The sequence below is a fragment of the Crinia signifera genome, chromosome 6, assembly GCF_055691185.1.
Source record: "Crinia signifera chromosome 6, ASM5569118v1, whole genome shotgun sequence".
NCBI classification, from domain to species: Eukaryota; Metazoa; Chordata; class Amphibia; order Anura; family Myobatrachidae; genus Crinia; species Crinia signifera.
The window spans coordinates 5179408-5198468 of NC_139222.1; the positions used below are offsets into that span (position 1 = coordinate 5179408).

Genomic DNA, 19061 nt, shown 5'->3' on the forward strand with positions numbered 1-19061 from the left:
CGTTATAGAGTAACACCGGGGGATGTGGCCGGAGAGGTGACTGCTGGGAATGGTACGTTATACAGTAACACTTGGGGATGTGACCGGAGAGGTGACCGCTGGGAATGGGACGTTATACAGTAACACCGGGGGATGTGACCGGAGAGGTGACTGCTGGGAATGGGACGTTATACAGTAACACCGGGGATGTGGCCGGAGAGGTGACTGCTGGGAATGGGACGTTATACAGTAACACCGGGGATGTGGCCGGAGAGGTGACTGCTGAGAATGGGACGTTATACAGTAACACAGGGGATGTGACCAGAGAGGTGACTGCTGGGAATGGGACGTTATACAGTAACACCGGGGATGTGACCAGAGAGGTGACTGCTGGGAATGGGACGTTATACAGTAACACAGGGGATGTGACCAGAGAGGTGACTGCTGGGAATGGGACGTTATACAGTAACACCGGGGGATGTGACCGGAGAGGTGACTGCTGGGAATGGGATGTTATACAGTAACACCGGGGGATGTGGCCGGAGAGGTGACTGCTGGGAATGGTACGTTATACAGTAACACTTGGGGATGTGACCGGAGAGGTGACCGCTGGGAATGGGACGTTATACAGTAACACCGGGGGATGTGACCGGAGAGGTGACTGCTGGGAATGGGACGTTATACAGTAACACCAGAGGATGTGACCGGAGAGGTGACTGCTGGGAATGGGATGTTATACAGTAACACCGGGGGATGTGACCGGAGAGGTGACTGCTGGGAATGGGATGTTATACAGTAACACTGGAGTATGTAACCGGAGAGGTGACTGCTGGGAATGGGACATTATACAGTAACATCGGGGGATGTGACCGGAGAGGTGACTGCTGGGAATGGGACGTTATACAGTAACACCGGGGGATGTGACCGGAGAGGTGACTGCTGGGAATGGGACGTTATACAGTAACACCGGGGGATGTGACCGGAGAGGTGACTGCTGGGAATGGGACGTTATACAGTAACACCGGGGGGATGTGTCTGGGTGATGACTGTATCCTTGTGTGTGTCAGGTGCCTATAAGGTGTCAGAATGTCACTGTCTATCTCTCCTTGCAGGAGGGGGAGTATATAGAGGAACACAGGGGTCTATACAAGGACGTGATGATGGAGAATCACCGGCCCCTCACATCACTGGGTAAGAGGAGGCATTTATTGTACAGGGGAGAGCAGGTATGGGGGTCCCCTATATACACCCAGCATCTGATAATCCCATATATACCATGTCCTCAGTCACTGCGTGTCTCCTACAGATGGGCCCAGTAACAGGAATACCCCAGAGAGATGTCCCCGTCCTCTGTATTCCCAGGATAATCACATATATACCATGTTCTCAGTCACTGTGTGTCTCCTACAGATGGGCCCAGTAACAGGAATACCCCAGAGAGATGTCCCCGTCCTCTGTATTCCCAGGATAATCACATATATACAATGTACTCAGTCACTGTGTGTCTCCTACAGATGGGCCCAGTAACAGGAATACCCCAGAGAGATGTCCCCGTCCTCTGTATTCCCAGGATAATCACATATGTACCATGTCCTCAGTCACTGTGTGTCTCCTACATATGGGCCCAGTAACAGGAATACCCCAGAGAGATGTCCCCGTCCTCTGTATTCCCAGGATAATCACATATATACAATGTCCTCAGTCACTGTGTGTCTCCTACAGATGGGCCCAGTAACAGGAATACCCCAGAGAGATGTCCCCGTCCTCTGTATTCCCAGGATAATCACATATATACAATGTCCTCAGTCACTGTGTGTCTCCTACAGATGGGCCCAGTAACAGGAATACCCCAGAGAGATGTCCCCGTCCTCTGTATTCCCTGGATAATCACATATATACAATGTCCTCAGTCACTGCGTGTCTCCTACAGATGGGCCCAGTAACAGGAATACCCCAGAGAGATGTCCCCGTCCTCTGTATTCCCAGGATAATCAAATATATACAATGTCCTCAGTCACTGTGTGTCTCCTACAGATGGGCCCAGTAACAGTAATACCCCAGAGAGATGTCCCCGTCCTCTGTATTCCCAGGATAATCACATATATACAATGTCCTCAGTCACTGTGTGTCTCCTACAGATGGGGCCAGTAACAGGAATACCCCAGAGAGATGTCCCTGTCCTCTGTATTCCCAGGATAATCACATATATACCATGTACTCAGTCACTGCGTGTCTCCTACAGATGGGCCCAGTAACAGGAATACCCCAGAGAGATGTCCCCGTCCTCTGTATTCCCAGGATAATCACATATATACCATGTCCTCAGTCACTGTGTGTCTCCTACATATGGGCCAGTAACAGGAATACCCCAGAGAGATGTCCCCGTCCTCTGTATTCCCAGGATAATCACATATATACAATGTCCTCAGTCACTGTGTGTCTCCTACAGATAGGCCCAGTAACAGGAATACCCCAGAGAGATGTCCCCGTCCTCTATATTCCCAGGATAATCACATATATACCATGTACTCAGTCACTGTGTGTCTCCTACAGATGGGCCCAGTAACAGGAATACCCCAGAGAGATGTCCCCGTCCTCTATATTCCCAGGATAATCACATATATACCATGTCCTCAGTCACTGCGTGTCTCCTACAGATGGGCCCAGTAACAGAGATACCCCAGAGAGATGTCCCCGTCCTCTATATTCCCAGGATAATCACATATATACCATGTACTCAGTCACTGTGTGTCTCCTACAGATGGGCCCAGTAACAGGAATACCCCAGAGAGATGTCCCCGTCCTCTGTATTCCCCGGATAATCACATATATACCATGTCCTCAGTCACTGCGTGTCTCCTACAGATGGGCCCAGTAACAGGAATACCCCAGAGAGATGTCCCCGTCCTCTGTATTCCCAGGATAATCACATATATACAATGTCCTCAGTCACTGTGTGTCTCCTACAGATGGGGCCAGTAACAGGAATACCCCAGAGAGATGTCCCCGTCCTCTGTATTCCCAGGATTGTACAGAGGAGAATCACAGGACCTCACAGGAGGATCAGGTAGGTGGGATTTAGGGTCTTTCCAATATACCAAAGTGACTGTCACTATATGATCTGTACAGTAGCTGTGTGTGTGTGTTATATACTGATATTATACGTTAAAATTGTCTTTATTTCTTATTAATGTGTTTTGTGTTATTTAGAGTGAAGAACTAATTTATATAAAGTCAGAAGGCACAGAGGGAGGAGAAGAGACGTATGTGACTGATATGAAGGCAGAAGATACAGAGGGAGAAGAAGAGACGTATGTGACTGATATGAAGGCAGAAGATAAAGGGGAAGATACGTATGTGAGGGTTAAACAGCAGTGTAAGGAGGAGGAAATACCTACAAATATCAGCACAGGTGAGTTACAAACACTTATAACCAGTCTCATCCCCATACTCTCTGGTGTATCTCATACATCAGGAGCCATCAGTCCCTATTATACTCCTGCTCTCCCCCTCACATCATGTCACTGTGTGTTACCAGCCCAGAGATCTGACCAGTCTCCTCCCCGCACTCTCTGGTGTGTCTCATACATCAGGAGCCATCAGCCCCTTTTATACTCCTGCTCTCCCCCTCACATCATGTCACTGTGTGTTACCAGCCCAGAGATCTGACCAGTCTCCTCCCCGCACTCTCTGGTGTATCTCATACATCAGGAGCCAGCAGCCCTTATTATACTCCTGCTCTCCCCCTCACATCATGTCACTGTGTGTTACCGGCCCAGAGATCTGACCAGTCTCCTCCCCGCACTCTCTGGTGTATCTCATACATCAGGAGCCATCAGCCCCTATTATACTCCTCCTCTCCCCCTCACATCATGTCACTGTGTGTTACCATCCCAGAGATCTGACCAGTCTCCTCCCCGCACTCTCTGGTGTATCTCATACATCAGGAGCCATCAGCTCCTATTATACTCCTGCTGTCCCCTCACATCATCTCACTGTGTGTTACCAGCCCAGAGATCTGACCAGTCTCCTCCCCGCACTCTCTGGTGTATCTCATACATCAGGAGCCATCAGCCCCTATTATACTCCTGCTCTCCCCCTCACATCATGTCACTGTTACCAGCCCAGAGATCTGACCTGTCTCCTCCCCACACTCTCTGGTGTATCTCATACATCAGGAGCCATCAGCCCCTATTATACTCCTGCTCTCCCCTCACATCATGTCACTGTGTGTTACCAGCCAGAGATCTGACCAGTCTCCTCCCCACACTCTCTGGTGTATGTCATACATCAGGTGCCATCAGCCCCTATTATACTCCTGCTCTCCCCCTCACATCATGTCACTGTGTGTTACCAGCCCAGATATCTGACCAGTCTTCTCCCCGCACTCTCTGGTGTATCTCATACATCAGCAGCCATCAGCCCCTATTATACTCCTGCTCTCCCCCTCACATCATGTCACTGTGTGTTACCAGCCCAGATATCTGACCAGTCTTCTCCCCGCACTCTCTGGTGTATCTCATACATCAGCAGCCATCAGCCCCTATTATACTCCTGCTCTCCCCCTCACATCATGTCACTGTGTGTTACCAGCCCAGTGATCTGACCAGTCTCCTTCCCACACTCTCTGGTGTATCTCATACATCAGGAGCCATCAGCCCCTATTATACTCCTGCTCTCCCCCTCACATCATGTCACTGTGTGTTACCAGCCCAGAGATCTGACCAGTCTCCTCCCCGTACTCTCTGGTGTATCTCATACATCAGGAGCCATCAGCCCCTATTATACTCCTGCTCTCCCCCTCACATCATGTCACTGTGTGTTACCAGCCCAGTGATCTGACCAGTCTCCTCCCCGCACTCTCTGGTGTATCTCATACATCAGGAGCCATCAGCTCCTATTATACTCCTGCTGTCCCCTCACATCATGTCACTGTGTGTTACCAGCCCAGAGATCTGACCAGTCTCTTCCCCGCACTCTCTGGTGTATCTCATACATCAGGAGCCATCAGCCCCTATTATACTCCTGCTCTCCCCCTCACATCATGTCACTGTGTGTTACCAGCCCAGAGATCTGACCAGTCTCCTCCCCGCACTCTCTGGTGTATCTCATACATCAGGAGCCATCAGCCCCTATTATACTCCTGCTCTCCCCCTCACATCATGTCACTGTGTGTTACCAGCCCAGAGATCTGACCAGTCTCCTCCCCTCACTCTCTGGTGTATCTCATACATCAGGAGCCATCAGCCCCTATTATACTCCTGCTCTCCCCCTCACATCATGTCAATGTGTGTTACCAGCCCAGAGATCTGACCAGTCTCCTCCCCACACTCTCTGGTGTATCTCATACATCAGGAGCCATCAGCCCCTATTATACTCCTGCTCTCCCCCTCACATCATGTCACTGTGTGTTACCAGCCCAGAGATCTGACCAGTCTCCTCCCCGCACTCTGGTGTATCTCATACATCAGCAGCCATCAGCCCCTATTATACTCCTGCCACCCCCCTCACATCATGTCACTGTGTGTTACTAGCCCAGAGATCTGACCAGTCTCCTCCCCGCACTGTCTGGTATATCTCATACATCAGCAGCCATCAGCCCCTATTTTACTCCTGCCACCCCCCTCACATCATGTCACTGTGTGTTACTAGCCCAGAGATCTGACCAGTCTCCTCCCCGCACTGTCTGGTATATCTCATACATCAGCAGCCATCAGCCCCTATTATACTCCTGCTCTCCCCCTCACATCATGTCACTGTGTGTTACTAGCCTAGAGATCTGACCAGTCTCCTCCCCGCACTCTCTGGTATATCTCATACATCAGCAGCCATCAGCCCCTATTATTCTCCTGCTCTCCCCCTCACATCATGTCACTGTGTGTTACCAGCCCAGAGATCTGACCAGTCTCCTCCCCGCACTCTCTGGTGTATCTCATACATCAGGACCCATCAGCCCCTATTATACTCCTGCTCTCCCCCTCACATCATGTCACTGTGTGTTACCAGCCCAGAGATCTGACCAGTCTCCTCCCCGCACTCTCTGGTGTATCTCATACATCAGGAGCCATCAGCCCCTATTATACTCCTGCTCTCCCCCTCACATCATTTCACTGTGTGTTACCAGCCCAGAGATCTGACCAGTCTCCTCCCCACACTCTCTGGTGTATCTCATACATCAGGAACCATCAGCCCCTATTATACTCCTGCTCTCCCCCTCACATCATGTCACTGTGTGTTACCAGCCACAGATCTGACCAGTCTCCTCCCCACACTCTCTGGTGTATCTCATACATCAGGAGCCATCAGCCCCTATTATACTCCTGCTCTCCCCCTCACATCATGTCACTGTGTGTTGCCAGCCCAGAGATCTGACCAGTCTCCTCCCCGCACTCTCTGGTGTATCTCATACATCAGGAGTCACCAGCCCCTATTATACTCCTGCTCTCCCCTCACATCATGTCACTGTGTGTTACCAGCCCAGAGATCTGACCCGTCTCCTCCCCGCACTGTCTGGTGTATCTCATACATCAGGAGCCATCAGCCCCTATTATACTCCTGCTCTCCCCTCACATCATGTCACTGTTTGTTACCAGCCCAGAGATCTGACCAGTCTCCTCCCCGCACTCTCTGGTATATCTCATACATCAGGAGCCATCAGCCCCTATTATACGCCTGCTCTCCTCCTCACATCATGTCACTGTGTGTTACCAGCCCAGAAATCTGACCAGTCTCCTCCCCACACTCTCTGGTGTATCTCATACATCAGGAGCCATCAGCCCCTATTATACTCCTGCTCTCCCCCTCACATCATGTCACTGTGTGTTACCAGCCCAGAGATCTGACCAGTCTCCTCCCCACACTCTCTGGTGTATCTCATACATCAGGAGCCATCAGCCCCTATTATACTCCTGCTCTCCCCCTCACATCATGTCACTGTGTGTTACCAGCCCAGAGATCTGACCAGTCTCCTCCCCACACTCTCTGGTGTATCTCATACATCAGCAGCCATCAGCCCCTATTATACTCCTGCTCTCCCTCTCACATCATGTCACTGTGTGTTACCAGCCCAGAGATCTGACCAGTCTCCTCCCCGCACTCTCTGGTGTATCTCATACATCAGGAGCCATCAGCCCCTATTATACTCCTGCTCTCCCCTCACATCATGTCACTGTGTGTTACCAGCCCAGAGATCTGACCAGTCTCCTCCCCGCACTCTGGTGTAACAAGAGTCCTATTTGCTGTTTCTACATTTATTATACTAAATTGAAATATTTAACAGGGGATTGTACCTGCGCACTGAATCTCAGGGCTAGCTGCCGCACTTACGGGTGACTAGTCCGTGACTTTGGATAAAAGATTCGTTTTATTCAGTGCTGCGCTCTGCCCTGTATGGTTGTGAGTTGACTATAGATACTCTAATGGCAATGAATGACATGCAAAATTGTAGTTTTAAAATGATACTGTATTGGAAACTTTACTTTTTACATGTTTTTTAAATGCTGTATGTCTATTACTTGGTATTTAAAAGGAAAGGAAAAAATACATAATAACGCAATAGAGAAAATTATAAATGAAATTTCAACAATCAAATCCACTGTCTGTGGTATGAAGCATAATTCTAAAACAACGATGTGTGCTCATAGCACAAACCAAAACCAAAATGGAAAATGGAAGATGTGTTGAATCACTTCTGCAAAGCCCACATGCATGCAGATAATGATGTATTAAGCCTGGTGAAGAGATAAACTGGAGATAAAGTGGAAGGAGATAACGCACCAGCCAATCAGATCTAAACTGTCATATTTCAAACACAGCTGATTGGCTTGTGCGTTAACTCTTCCAAGTTATCTCCACTTTATCTCCAGTTTATCTCTTCTCCAGGCTTAATACATCTGCCCCAATGACTGTTACTGATGGGCTCAGCCAATCTCGGCTTAGCTCTATGTCCATACAATTAATTGTGCCAATGTGTCAGTCTGTTGTCACAAAACGGCGTCCCGTTAAGTGACAGATGTGCTCCAAAGTCCTGCAAAAGACAATCTTCAGGTACCTCTTTATATTGGTGGTCAGTAGCGGAGTGTTTTCGGGGGAAAGTACTTGCAGTGTAGTGCGAGTTTGCCCGGACTCTGGAGACTCACAGTCGGTCCGCTCGCACCCGGGGCTGTGTGACGCACACTGCTCCCTGTGCTGCGGTTTGCCGTCTGATATTGCCTCCCTGGCACATCTCCCTAGAAGAAGGCTATATGATAGCTGAAACGCGTTGGTGGAAGGATCAAACAAGAACTTTAAAGCCAACACCGCTAACAGCGATCGCAGGAAGCTCACAGAGAGACGCTATCAACCGGCGTGTGCACGCGCCAGGCTGATCACGCCACAACCATCGTGGGACCGACTCCGCCGACATCTGAGGTCAGTACGGGGAGAGGAAAGCCCAGCAGTGCAGGAAGCCTGTAAGGGGGTGAAGCGGGAACAGCGGCGGACCTACCTGGTATCCGCAGCGGTGCGCTGCAAACCTCAAGAGACAATATCAGATGGCAAACCACAGCACAGGGAGCAGTGTGCGTCACACAGCCCCGGGTGCGAGCAGACCGACTGTGAGTCTCCGGAGTCCGGGCAAACTCGCACTACACTGCAAGTACTTTCCCCCGAAAACACTCCGCCACTGACCACCAATATAAAGAGGGACCTGAAGAAGGGATTCAACACTTCTTCCATTTTGGTTTTGGTTTGTGCTATGAGCGCACATCGTTGTTTTAGAATTATACTTCGTACCACAGAGAGTGGATTTGATTGTTTAAATTTCATTTATAATTTTCTCTATTGCGTTATTATGTATTTTTTCCTTTCCTTTTAAATACCAAGTAATAGACATACCGCATTTAAAATACATGTAAAAAGTAAAGTTTCCAATACAGTAGCATTTTAAAACTACAATTTTGCATGTCATTCATTGCCATTAGAGTATCTATAGTCAACTCCCAACCATACAGGGCAGAGCGCAGCACTGAATAAAACGAATCTATTACTAAATGGAAATGACTGTGCCTAATCACACTAACAGTATGCAGTGTTCTACATCGACATAATTGCCTTTATTGATGATTTCTGCAGAAGAAAGGAAACCCCATGAGCTAGGTTAGAGATGTTCTTGCAATGATAGTCACATTATAGAATTGCCACTTGTATTCAGATTTATTTTTATTTATTTACTACCAGTTTCTTCTTTCGATACCTGTGACCGCAAGTTTTCCAATGCTATATTACATAATCTTATCCAGCATAGAAGAAAATCGGTCTCAATCGCCTGAAGCCAGGACATGGCGGGTTGTTGACCTTCATCATCGGTTGGGCATCGCTTTCCACCTAGGTGATTCTTCGATGGTCCAACGACTCCGTGCTGTGGTCCGGCATTGAGTGATTTCCATTTCATTGGAGGATGGTTCCATCTCTTTGGAGGATGGTTCCATCTCTTTGGAGGATGGTTCCATCTCTTTGGAGGATGGTTCCTTCTCTTTTGAGGATGGTTCCATCTCTTTGGAGGATGGTTCCTTCTCTTTTGAGGATGGTTCCATCTCTTTGGAGGATGGTTCCATCTCTCTGGAGGATGGTTCCATCTCTCTGGAGGATGGTTCCATCTCTTCGGAGGATGGTTCCATCTCTCTGGAGGATGGTTCCATCTCTCTGGAGGATGGTTCCATCTCTTCGGAGGATGGTTCCATCTCTTCGGAGGATGGTTCCATGTTTTTGGAGGATGGTTCCATCTTTTTGGAGGATGGATTCATCTCTTTGGAGTATGGTTCCACCTCTTTGGAGCATGGTTCCACCTGTCGGGACGATGATCCAGTACCTTGCAATGGTTGCGCTATATCAGCTTCCGTCTACTCTGCCATTATTGAAGTCCGTGCACCAAACCTGTTGACATGAGAAGACGTTACCACCATACACGTTGCTGATGAGCCCTTTAGAGCCGATCACGCTATGCACATCGGTGCGTGACCATGTGTCCACCACCTCTGTCATCTTACACCTGATGCTTGGGACAGTCTGGCTGATATGAGGGGCAGTCTAATGGATGTGAGGGGAAGTGGTGGTCTACCGGCTCTAGCCTGGTGGGAAATTAGAATGACGTAGTGAACATTACACCTGTTATTGAACCACCAGTGGTCTAGTGCTGATTGGTTAGTTCTTCTGACAGTTCCATCTTCAGCATCCTGATTGTCGCCCTGTGGTGCCCAATATCTGGTCAGGCTCTGATGTGGGTTACTCATGTCCTGTTCTGGTTGCTCTCCTGACCACTCGACACAGCTTCATGGCCTGCTGATGACCATGGCCCACTCGGGAGACATCACCAAGTATACTGCGTGCCGTTTCTGTCTGTGCCTACGGCACTGGGCTGCTGCTGGTGTATGTTCCAGCTCTGGCTGGTCCTGCTGGCTGGACTAATTCATCAGGTCCTGCTACATGCTCTGATGGATTTGGTAATAAGAGTCATTGCTTCTGCTGACTCCAATTCTCTGGCCACTTCCCTGCCTTCCTGTAGCTCTGTATTGTCTGAGGCTCTGTCCTGCGGTTTTCTGTATTGATTGTCCAGTTGGGTCAGTCCAGTGGAAAGAGTCAAAGGATAATGGAGCGCAATCTATAGTATAACCACACCCTGGCCTATCTATAGTGTAACCACCTCCTGGCCTATCTATAGTGTAACCACCTCCTGGCCTATCTATAGTGTAACCACCCCCTGGCCTATCTATAATGTAACCACCTCCTGGCCTATCTATAGTATAACCACCTCCTGGCCTATCTATAGTGTAACCACCCCCTGGCCTATCTATAGTGTAACCACCTCCTGGCCTATCTATAGTGTAACCACCCCCTGGCCTATCTATAGTGTAACCACCTCCCGGCCTATCTATAGTGTAACCACCTCCCGGCCTATCTATAGTGTAACCACCTCCCGGCCTATCTATAGTGTAACCACCTCCCGGCCTATCTATAGTGTAACCACCTCCCGGCCTATCTATAGTGTAACCACCTCCTGGCCTATCTATAGTGTAACCACCTCCTGGCCTATATATAGTGTAACCACCCCCTGGCCTATATATAGTGTAACCACCTCCTGGCCTATCTAGTATAACCACCCCCTGGCCTATCTATAGTGTAACCACCTCCTGGCCTATCTATAGTGTAACCACCCCCTGGCCTATAAATAGTGTAACCACCCCCTGGCCTATCTATAATGTAACCACCTCCTGGCCTATCTATAGTGTAACCACCTCCTGGCCTATCTATAGTATAACCACCTCCTGGCCTATCTATAGTGTAACCACCCCCTGGCCTATAAATAGTGTAACCACCCCCTGGCCTATCTATAATGTAACCACCTCCTGGCCTATCTATAGTATAACCACCTCCTGGCCTATCTATAGTGTAACCACCTCCTGGCCTATCTATAGTGTAACCACCTCCTGGCCTATCTATAGTGTAACCACCTCCCGGCCTATCTATAGTGTAACCACCTCCTGGCCTATCTATAGTGTAACCACCTCCTGGCCTATCTATAGTGTAACCACACCCTGGCCTATCTATAGTGTAACCACACCCTGGCCTATCTATAGTGTAACCACCTCCCGGCCTATCTATAGTGTAACCACCTCCTGGCCTATCTATAGTATAACCACCCCCTGGCCTATCTATAGTGTAACCACCTCCTGGCCTATCTATAGTGTAACCACCTCCTGGCCTATCTATAGTGTAACCACACCCTGGCCTATCTATAGTGTAACCACCTCCCGGCCTATCTATAGTGTAACCACCTCCTGGCCTATCTATAGTATAACCACCCCCTGGCCTATCTATAGTGTAACCACCTCCTGGCCTATCTATAGTGTAACCACCTCCCGGCCTATCTATAGTGTAACCACCTCCCAGCCTATCTATAGTGTAACCACCTCCCGGCCTATCTATAGTGTAACCACCTCCCGGCCTATCTATAGTATAACCACCCCCTGGCCTATCTATAGTGTAACCACCTCCTGGCCTATCTATAGTGTAACCACCTCCTGGCCTATCTATAGTGTAACCACCCCCTGGCCTATCTATAGTGTAACCACCTCCTGGCCTATCTATAGTGTAACCACCTCCTGGCCTATCTATAGTGTAACCACCCCCTGGCCTATCTATAGTGTAACCACCTCCCGGCCTATCTATAGTGTAACCACCTCCTGGCCTATCTATAGTGTAACCAACTCCTGCCCTATCTATAGTGTAACCACCTCCCGGCCTATCTATAGTGTAACCACCTCCTGGCCTATCTATAGTGTAACCACCTCCTGGCCTATCTATAGTGTAACCACCTCCTGGCCTATCTATAGTGTAACCACCTCCTGGCCTATCTATAGTGTAACCACCTCCTGGTCTATCTATAGTGTAACCACCCCCTGGCCTATCTATAGTGTAACCACCTCCCGGCCTATCTATAGTGTAACCACCCCCTGGCCTATCTATAGTGTAACCACCCCCTGGCCTATCTATAGTGTAACCACCTCCTGGCCTATCTATAGTGTAACCACCTCCCGGCCTATCTATAGTGTAACCACCTCCCGGCCTATCTATAGTGTAACCACCTCCCGGCCTATCTATAGCGTAACCACCTCCTGGCCTATCTATAATATAACCACCTCCTGGCCTATCTATAGTATAACCACCTCCCGGCCTATCTATAGTGTAACCACCTCCCGGCCTATCTATAGTGTAACCACCCCCTGGCCTATCTATAGTGTAACCACCTCCCGGCCTATCTATAGTGTAACCACCTCCCGGCCTATCTATAGTGTAACCACCTCCCGGCCTATCTATAGTGTAACCACCTCCTGGCCTATCTATAATGTAACCACCCTCTGGCCTATCTATAGTGTAACCACCTCCCGGCCTATCTATAATGTAACCACCTCCTGGCCTATCTATAATGTAACCACCTCCTGGACTATCTATAGTGTAACCACCTCCTGGCCTATCTATAGTGTAACCACCTCCTGGACTATCTATAGTGTAACCACCTCCTGGCCTATCTATAGTATAACCACCTCCTGGCCTATCTATAATGTAACCACCTCCTGGACTATCTATAGTGTAACCACCTCCTGGCCTATCTATAGTGTAACCACCTCCTGGCCTATCTATAGTGTAACCACACCCTGGCCTCTCTATAGTGTAACCACCTCCTGGCCTATCTATAGAGTAACCACCTCCTGGCCTATCTATAGCGTAACCAACTCCTGGCCTATCTATAGTGTAACCACCCCCTGGCCTATCTATAGTGTAACCACCTCCCGGCCTATCTATAGTGTAACCACCTCCCGGCCTATCTATAGTGTAACCACCTCCCGGCCTATCTATAGTGTAACCACCTCCTGGCCTATCTATAATGTAACCACCCTCTGGCCTATCTATAGTGTAACCACCTCCCGGCCTATCTATAATGTAACCACCTCCCGGCCTATCTATAATGTAACCACCTCCTGGACTATCTATAGTGTAACCACCTCCTGGCCTATCTATAATGTAACCACCTCCTGGACTATCTATAGTGTAACCACCTCCTGGCCTATCTATAGTATAACCACCTCCTGGCCTATCTATAATGTAACCACCTCCTGGACTATCTATAGTGTAACCACCTCCTGGACTATCTATAGTGTAACCACCTCCTGGCCTATCTATAGTGTAACCACCTCCTGGCCTATCTATAGTGTAACCACACCCTGGCCTCTCTATAGTGTAACCACCTCCTGGCCTATCTATAGAGTAACCACCTCCTGGCCTATCTATAGCGTAACCAACTCCTGGCCTATCTATAGCGTAACCACCCCCTGGCCTATCTATAGTGTAACCACCTCCCGGCCTATCTATAGTGTAACCACCTCCCGGCCTATCTATAGTGTAACCACCTCCCGGCCTATCTATAGTGTAACCACCTCCTGGCCTATCTATAATGTAACCACCCTCTGGCCTATCTATAGTGTAACCACCTCCCGGCCTATCTATAATGTAACCACCTCCTGGCCTATCTATAATGTAACCACCTCCTGGACTATCTATAGTGTAACCACCTCCTGGCCTATCTATAGTATAACCACCTCCTGGCCTATCTATAATGTAACCACCTCCTGGACTATCTATAGTGTAACCACCTCCCGGCCTATCTATAGTATAACCACCTCCTGGTCTATCTATAGTGTAACCACCTCCTGGCCTATCTATAGTGTAACCACCTCCTGGCCTATCTATAGTGTAACCACCTCCTGGCCTATCTATAGTGTAACCACCTCCCGGGCTATCTATAGTGTAACCACCTCCCGGCCTATCTATAGTGTAACCACCTCCGGGCCTATCTATAGTGTAACCACCTCCTGGCCTATCTATAGTGTAACCACCCCCTGGCCTATCTATAGTATAACCACCTCCTGGCCTATCTATAGTGTAACCACCCCCTGGCCTATCTATAGTATAACCACCTCCTGGCCTATCTATAGTGTAACCACCTCCTGGCCTATTTATAGTATAACCACCTCCCGGCCTATCTATAGTATAACCACCTCCTGGCCTATCTATAGTGTAACCACCTCCCGGCCTATCTATAGACTAACCACCTCCCGGCCTATCTATAGTGTAACCACCTCCCGGCCTATCTATAGTGTAACCACCTCCTGGCCTATCTATAGTGTAACCACCTCCTGGCCTAGCTATAGTGTAACCACCCCCTGGCCTATCTATAGTGTAACCACCTCCTGGCCTATCTATAGTGTAACCACCTCCTGGCCTATCTATAGTGTAACCAACTCCTGGCCTATCTATAGTGTAACCAACTCCTGGCCTATCTATAGTGTAACCACCTCCTGGCCTATCTATAATGTAACCACCTCCTGGCCTATCTATAGTGTAACCACCTCCCGGCCTATCTATAGTGTAACCACCCCCTGGCCTATCTATAATATAACCACCTCCTGGCCTATCTATAGTGTAACCACCTCCTGGCCTATCTATAGTGTAACCACCCCCTGGCCTATCTATAGTGTAACCACCTCCCGGCCTATCTATAGTGTAACCACCTCCCGGCCTATCTATAGTGTAACCACCTCCTGGCCTATCTATAGTGTAACCACCTCCTGGCCTATCTACCTGTTCGGTACTTGTTTCCTATCTGGGCGCCCAGGTTTTCTACGTACGGCACCGTAATGAAATCTGATTGCATCGCATCGTACACATACACGATATTGAACGATGCGATGCGATGCGATTTCCCATAGGAAACAATGTGAAATGGCTCAATTTAGCCAAATTATCATAGGAACAATAGTAAATGGGCCAAAAACACCCCTGAACATTGAAATGTCCCCCCAAAAGTAGTTGACCCCACCCCGCCATCAACGTGAACCCGAAGCGTGGCGAGCGCAGCGAGCCCGCGAGGGGCGGCGGTACGCGTCCTCCGACCTTTTCATGCCCTACTATCCACTAGGGCATGGAGTGAGAATAGAATAGTGTGGCGAGCGCAGCGAGCCACCGAGCCCGAAGCGTGGCGAGCGGACGCGGATACCTTCACAGTTATACGCGTCCCCTCGCGGGCTTCCCAGGTGTCCATGGCGACGCGGACACCTGGGAAGCCCGCGAAGGGACGCGTTTACCTGTGAAGGTATCCGCGTCCCCTCGCGGGGCTCGCCACGCTTCGGGCTCGGTGGCTCGCTGCGCTCGCCACACTATTCTATTCTCACTCCACGCCCTAGTGGATAGTAGGGCATGAAAAGGTCGGAGGACGCCTACCGCTGCCCCTCGCGGGCTCGCTGCGCTCGCCACGCTTCGGGTTCACGTTGATGGCGGGGTGGCGTCAACTACTTTTGGGGGGACATTCCACTGCTCTGTGGGTTTTTTTGGGGTTTCTGGTCCATTTACCATTCTTCCCTATGCTGATTTGGGTAAATTGATCCATTTAACATTGTTTCCTATGGGAAATCGAATCGGATCGCATCGCATCGCATCGTTCAATATTGTGTATGTGTACGATGAGATGCGATCAGATTTCTCTACGGAGAATAGCATGGTGCGCAATTAACTTAGCAGGCGCCCAGATAGGAAACAAGTACCACCTGTTCTTCCTTCACCTGCCCGAGAGCCAGCATCATGTGAAACATAGGATGTTATGGCAGAGAATGACCACTTGTCTGACCCATGACACATAGACATTTTTAGTCAATTAACCTACCAGTGTATGTTGGATTGTGGGAGGAATCTGGAGTACCCAGAGGAAACCCACGCATGCAGGGGGAGAATATACAAACTCTAAAAATAACCTGCGATGTGCCGCCAATGGGTCAGAATCAGGTTAAATCGGCCGTATTGCAGTAGTGTATATGCACCTTTAGGGTTAGGATGTGTGGGGAGGGGGGGAGGGGGGCGGTAGGTTTAGGCAGCGGGGTACGGAGGTTAGTCACTAGGGACTGTTGGGGTCAGGCTATTGTTTGGGAGGGGGGTAGACGAGGGTAAGTATATATATAGATATATATATATATCTATATATATAATAAAACTTCCCGTTTCCTTTCTTCTCCAGTGTTATGTTTATAAGCGTGAAATGTAGCACATGATCCGAAGGTCGACACAATGAAAAAGGTCAACATGGGAAAAGGTTTACATGAAATTTTTGCATGTTTTTTTTTGTGTGTCTTTGTCGGCGTGGACACGTAACAATGTAAAACATCTCCTCGCACGGCACACGAGTAGAATCTAACTATATTCCCACTCGTATGGCAAAGTATGACCCAGTCCAAAAAAAACTCATGGCGGCCTTTTTCATGTGTCAACCTTCTACTTGTTGACCAATGGGGGTCGACCTTTTGACTGTCAACATAGACACCGACGACCGGATACCGTACTAAGCACACCCCTCTGGGAATAGGAGTTTGATTAATGATGCCTTTGCTGTGGGCTAACTATGTCATTTCTACCAGATGGACGCAATACAGGGAGCACCTCGGAGGAACATCTCGTTTGGTCCCCAGATTGTAAATTAGAAGATAAGAACACGACACGAGGGTCTCCAGATGATAACCGCATTACCCTAAATATACACCCAGCATTTCCCAGTGCAGATATATCATCTGATCCTTCTATTCCTGAGGAATGTTCTCCTAGTGACTCACAGATTGCTGCACATAGGACAGATCATAGCGGTGATACAGTCATTTCCTCTTCTGGGAAATGTTTTACACCTAAATCAGCTCTTGTTAAACGTAAGAGAATGCAAAGAAGTGAGAAGACATTTCCGTGTACTAAGTGTAAGAAATGTTTCACACGGAAACTAGCTCTTGTTATACATGAGAGAAGTCACACAGGTGAGGTGGCGTTTCCGTGTACGGAGTGTGATAAATGTTTTACACGAAAATCATATCTTCGTAGACATCTAAAAAATCACACAGGGGAGAGGCCATTTCCGTGTTCTGAGTGTGGGAAATGTTTTAAACTGAAAACAGCTCTGGCTAGGCACAAGAGAATTCACACAGGGGATAAACCATTTCCATGTGTTGAGTGTGGAAAACGTTTCATCAGCAATTCAGCTCTGGTTAAGCATGGGAGACGTCACACCGGTGAGAGACCCTTTTCATGCGCTGAGTGTGGGAAATGTTTCATGGATAATACACATCTTGTTATACATCAGAGATGTCACACGGGTGTGAAGCCATTTCCATGTCCTGAGTGTGGGAAATGTTTTACAAAGAAATTGTATATTGTTGAACATCAGAGAACACACACAGGTGAGAAACCATTTTCATGCTCTGAGTGTGGGAGATGTTTTACACAGAAATCACATCTTGTAAGACACAAGAGGAGTCACACAGGTGATAAACCATTTCCATGTTCTGAGTGTGGGAAACGGTTTATCCACAGATCAGCTCTTGCTATACATGAGAGAGTTCACACAGGTGAGAAGCCATTTCCATGCTCTGAGTGTGGGAAATGTTTTAACGAGAAATCACATCTCATTAAACATCAGCGATGTCACACGGGTGTGAGGCCATTTTCATGTTCTGTGTGTGGAAAATGTTTTACACAGAAATCGGCTCTTGTTACACATAAGAGAAGTCACGGAGGGGAGATACTATTTCCATGTTTTGATGATTTAAGTTCTCCACATAAAACACAAATTATTAGATATTCCGGTGAAAAACCATTTCCATGTTCGGAGTGTGGGAAATTTTTTTCACATAAATCACAGCTGCTTATACATCAGAGAAGTCACACCGGGGAGAAACCATTTTCATGCTCTGGGTGTGGGAAATGTTTTACAAACCAATCATCTCTTGCTAGACATAGGAGAAGTCACAAAATGGAGAAGCCATTTTCATGTTCTGAATGTGGGAAAGGTTTTTTACTTAAATCTCATCTAGTTGAGCATCATAGATCTCACACAGGTGAGAGGCCATTTCTGTGCTCGGAGTGTGGGAAAGGTTTTATAAACAAATCACATCTTGTTGTACATCAGAGAAGTCACACAGGCGAGAGGCCATTTCTGTGTCCTGAGTGTGGGAAATGTTTTGCATACAAATCACATCTTGTTACACATAAGAGAAATCACACTGGTGAGAAACCATTTACGTGTTTGGAGTGTGGGAAATGTTTTACACAGAAATCAATTCTTGTAAAACATAAGAGAAGTCACACGGGCGAAAGGCCATTTCCATGTTCTGAGTGTGGGAAAAACTTTGCACAGAAATCAGACTGTGTTAGACATCTGAGAATTCACACAGGTGAGAAACCATTTCCATGTTCTGAGTGTGGGAAATGTTTTATACAAAATTCAGATCTAGTTAAACATAAGCGAAGCCACACAGGTGAGAAACCATTTACCTGTTCTGTGTGTGGGAAATGTTTTACACAAACGTCTGATCTTATTAGACATGAGAGAGGTCACAAAGGTGAGAAACCATTTTCATGTTCTGAGTGTGGAAAATGTTTTACAAAGACGGTACATTTAGTTAGACATCAGAGAACTCACACAGGGGAGAACCTTTCTCCTTTGGCTGAAAGTCAAAGTT

General features: G+C 48.2%; 2 protein-coding genes across 2 annotated transcripts in view; one reads left to right on the forward strand and one right to left on the reverse strand.

Moving 5' to 3' along the window:
• LOC146009866 (uncharacterized) overlaps window positions 1-19061 on the reverse strand; it is a 235403-nt gene that overhangs the window by 131686 nt on the left and 84656 nt on the right. The gene's annotated exons all lie outside the window — the stretch shown is intronic.
• Window positions 1-19061, forward strand: part of LOC146007358 (uncharacterized) — an 82674-nt gene that overhangs the window by 9455 nt on the left and 54158 nt on the right. The window contains exons 4-7 of the mRNA XM_083145707.1: window positions 1092-1170; window positions 2949-3046; window positions 3190-3391; window positions 16977-19058. Of these exons, the coding sequence (XP_083001833.1) occupies window positions 1092-1170; window positions 2949-3046; window positions 3190-3391; window positions 16977-19058 (2461 nt within the window). The remainder of the gene's footprint in view (window positions 1-1091; window positions 1171-2948; window positions 3047-3189; window positions 3392-16976; window positions 19059-19061) is intronic.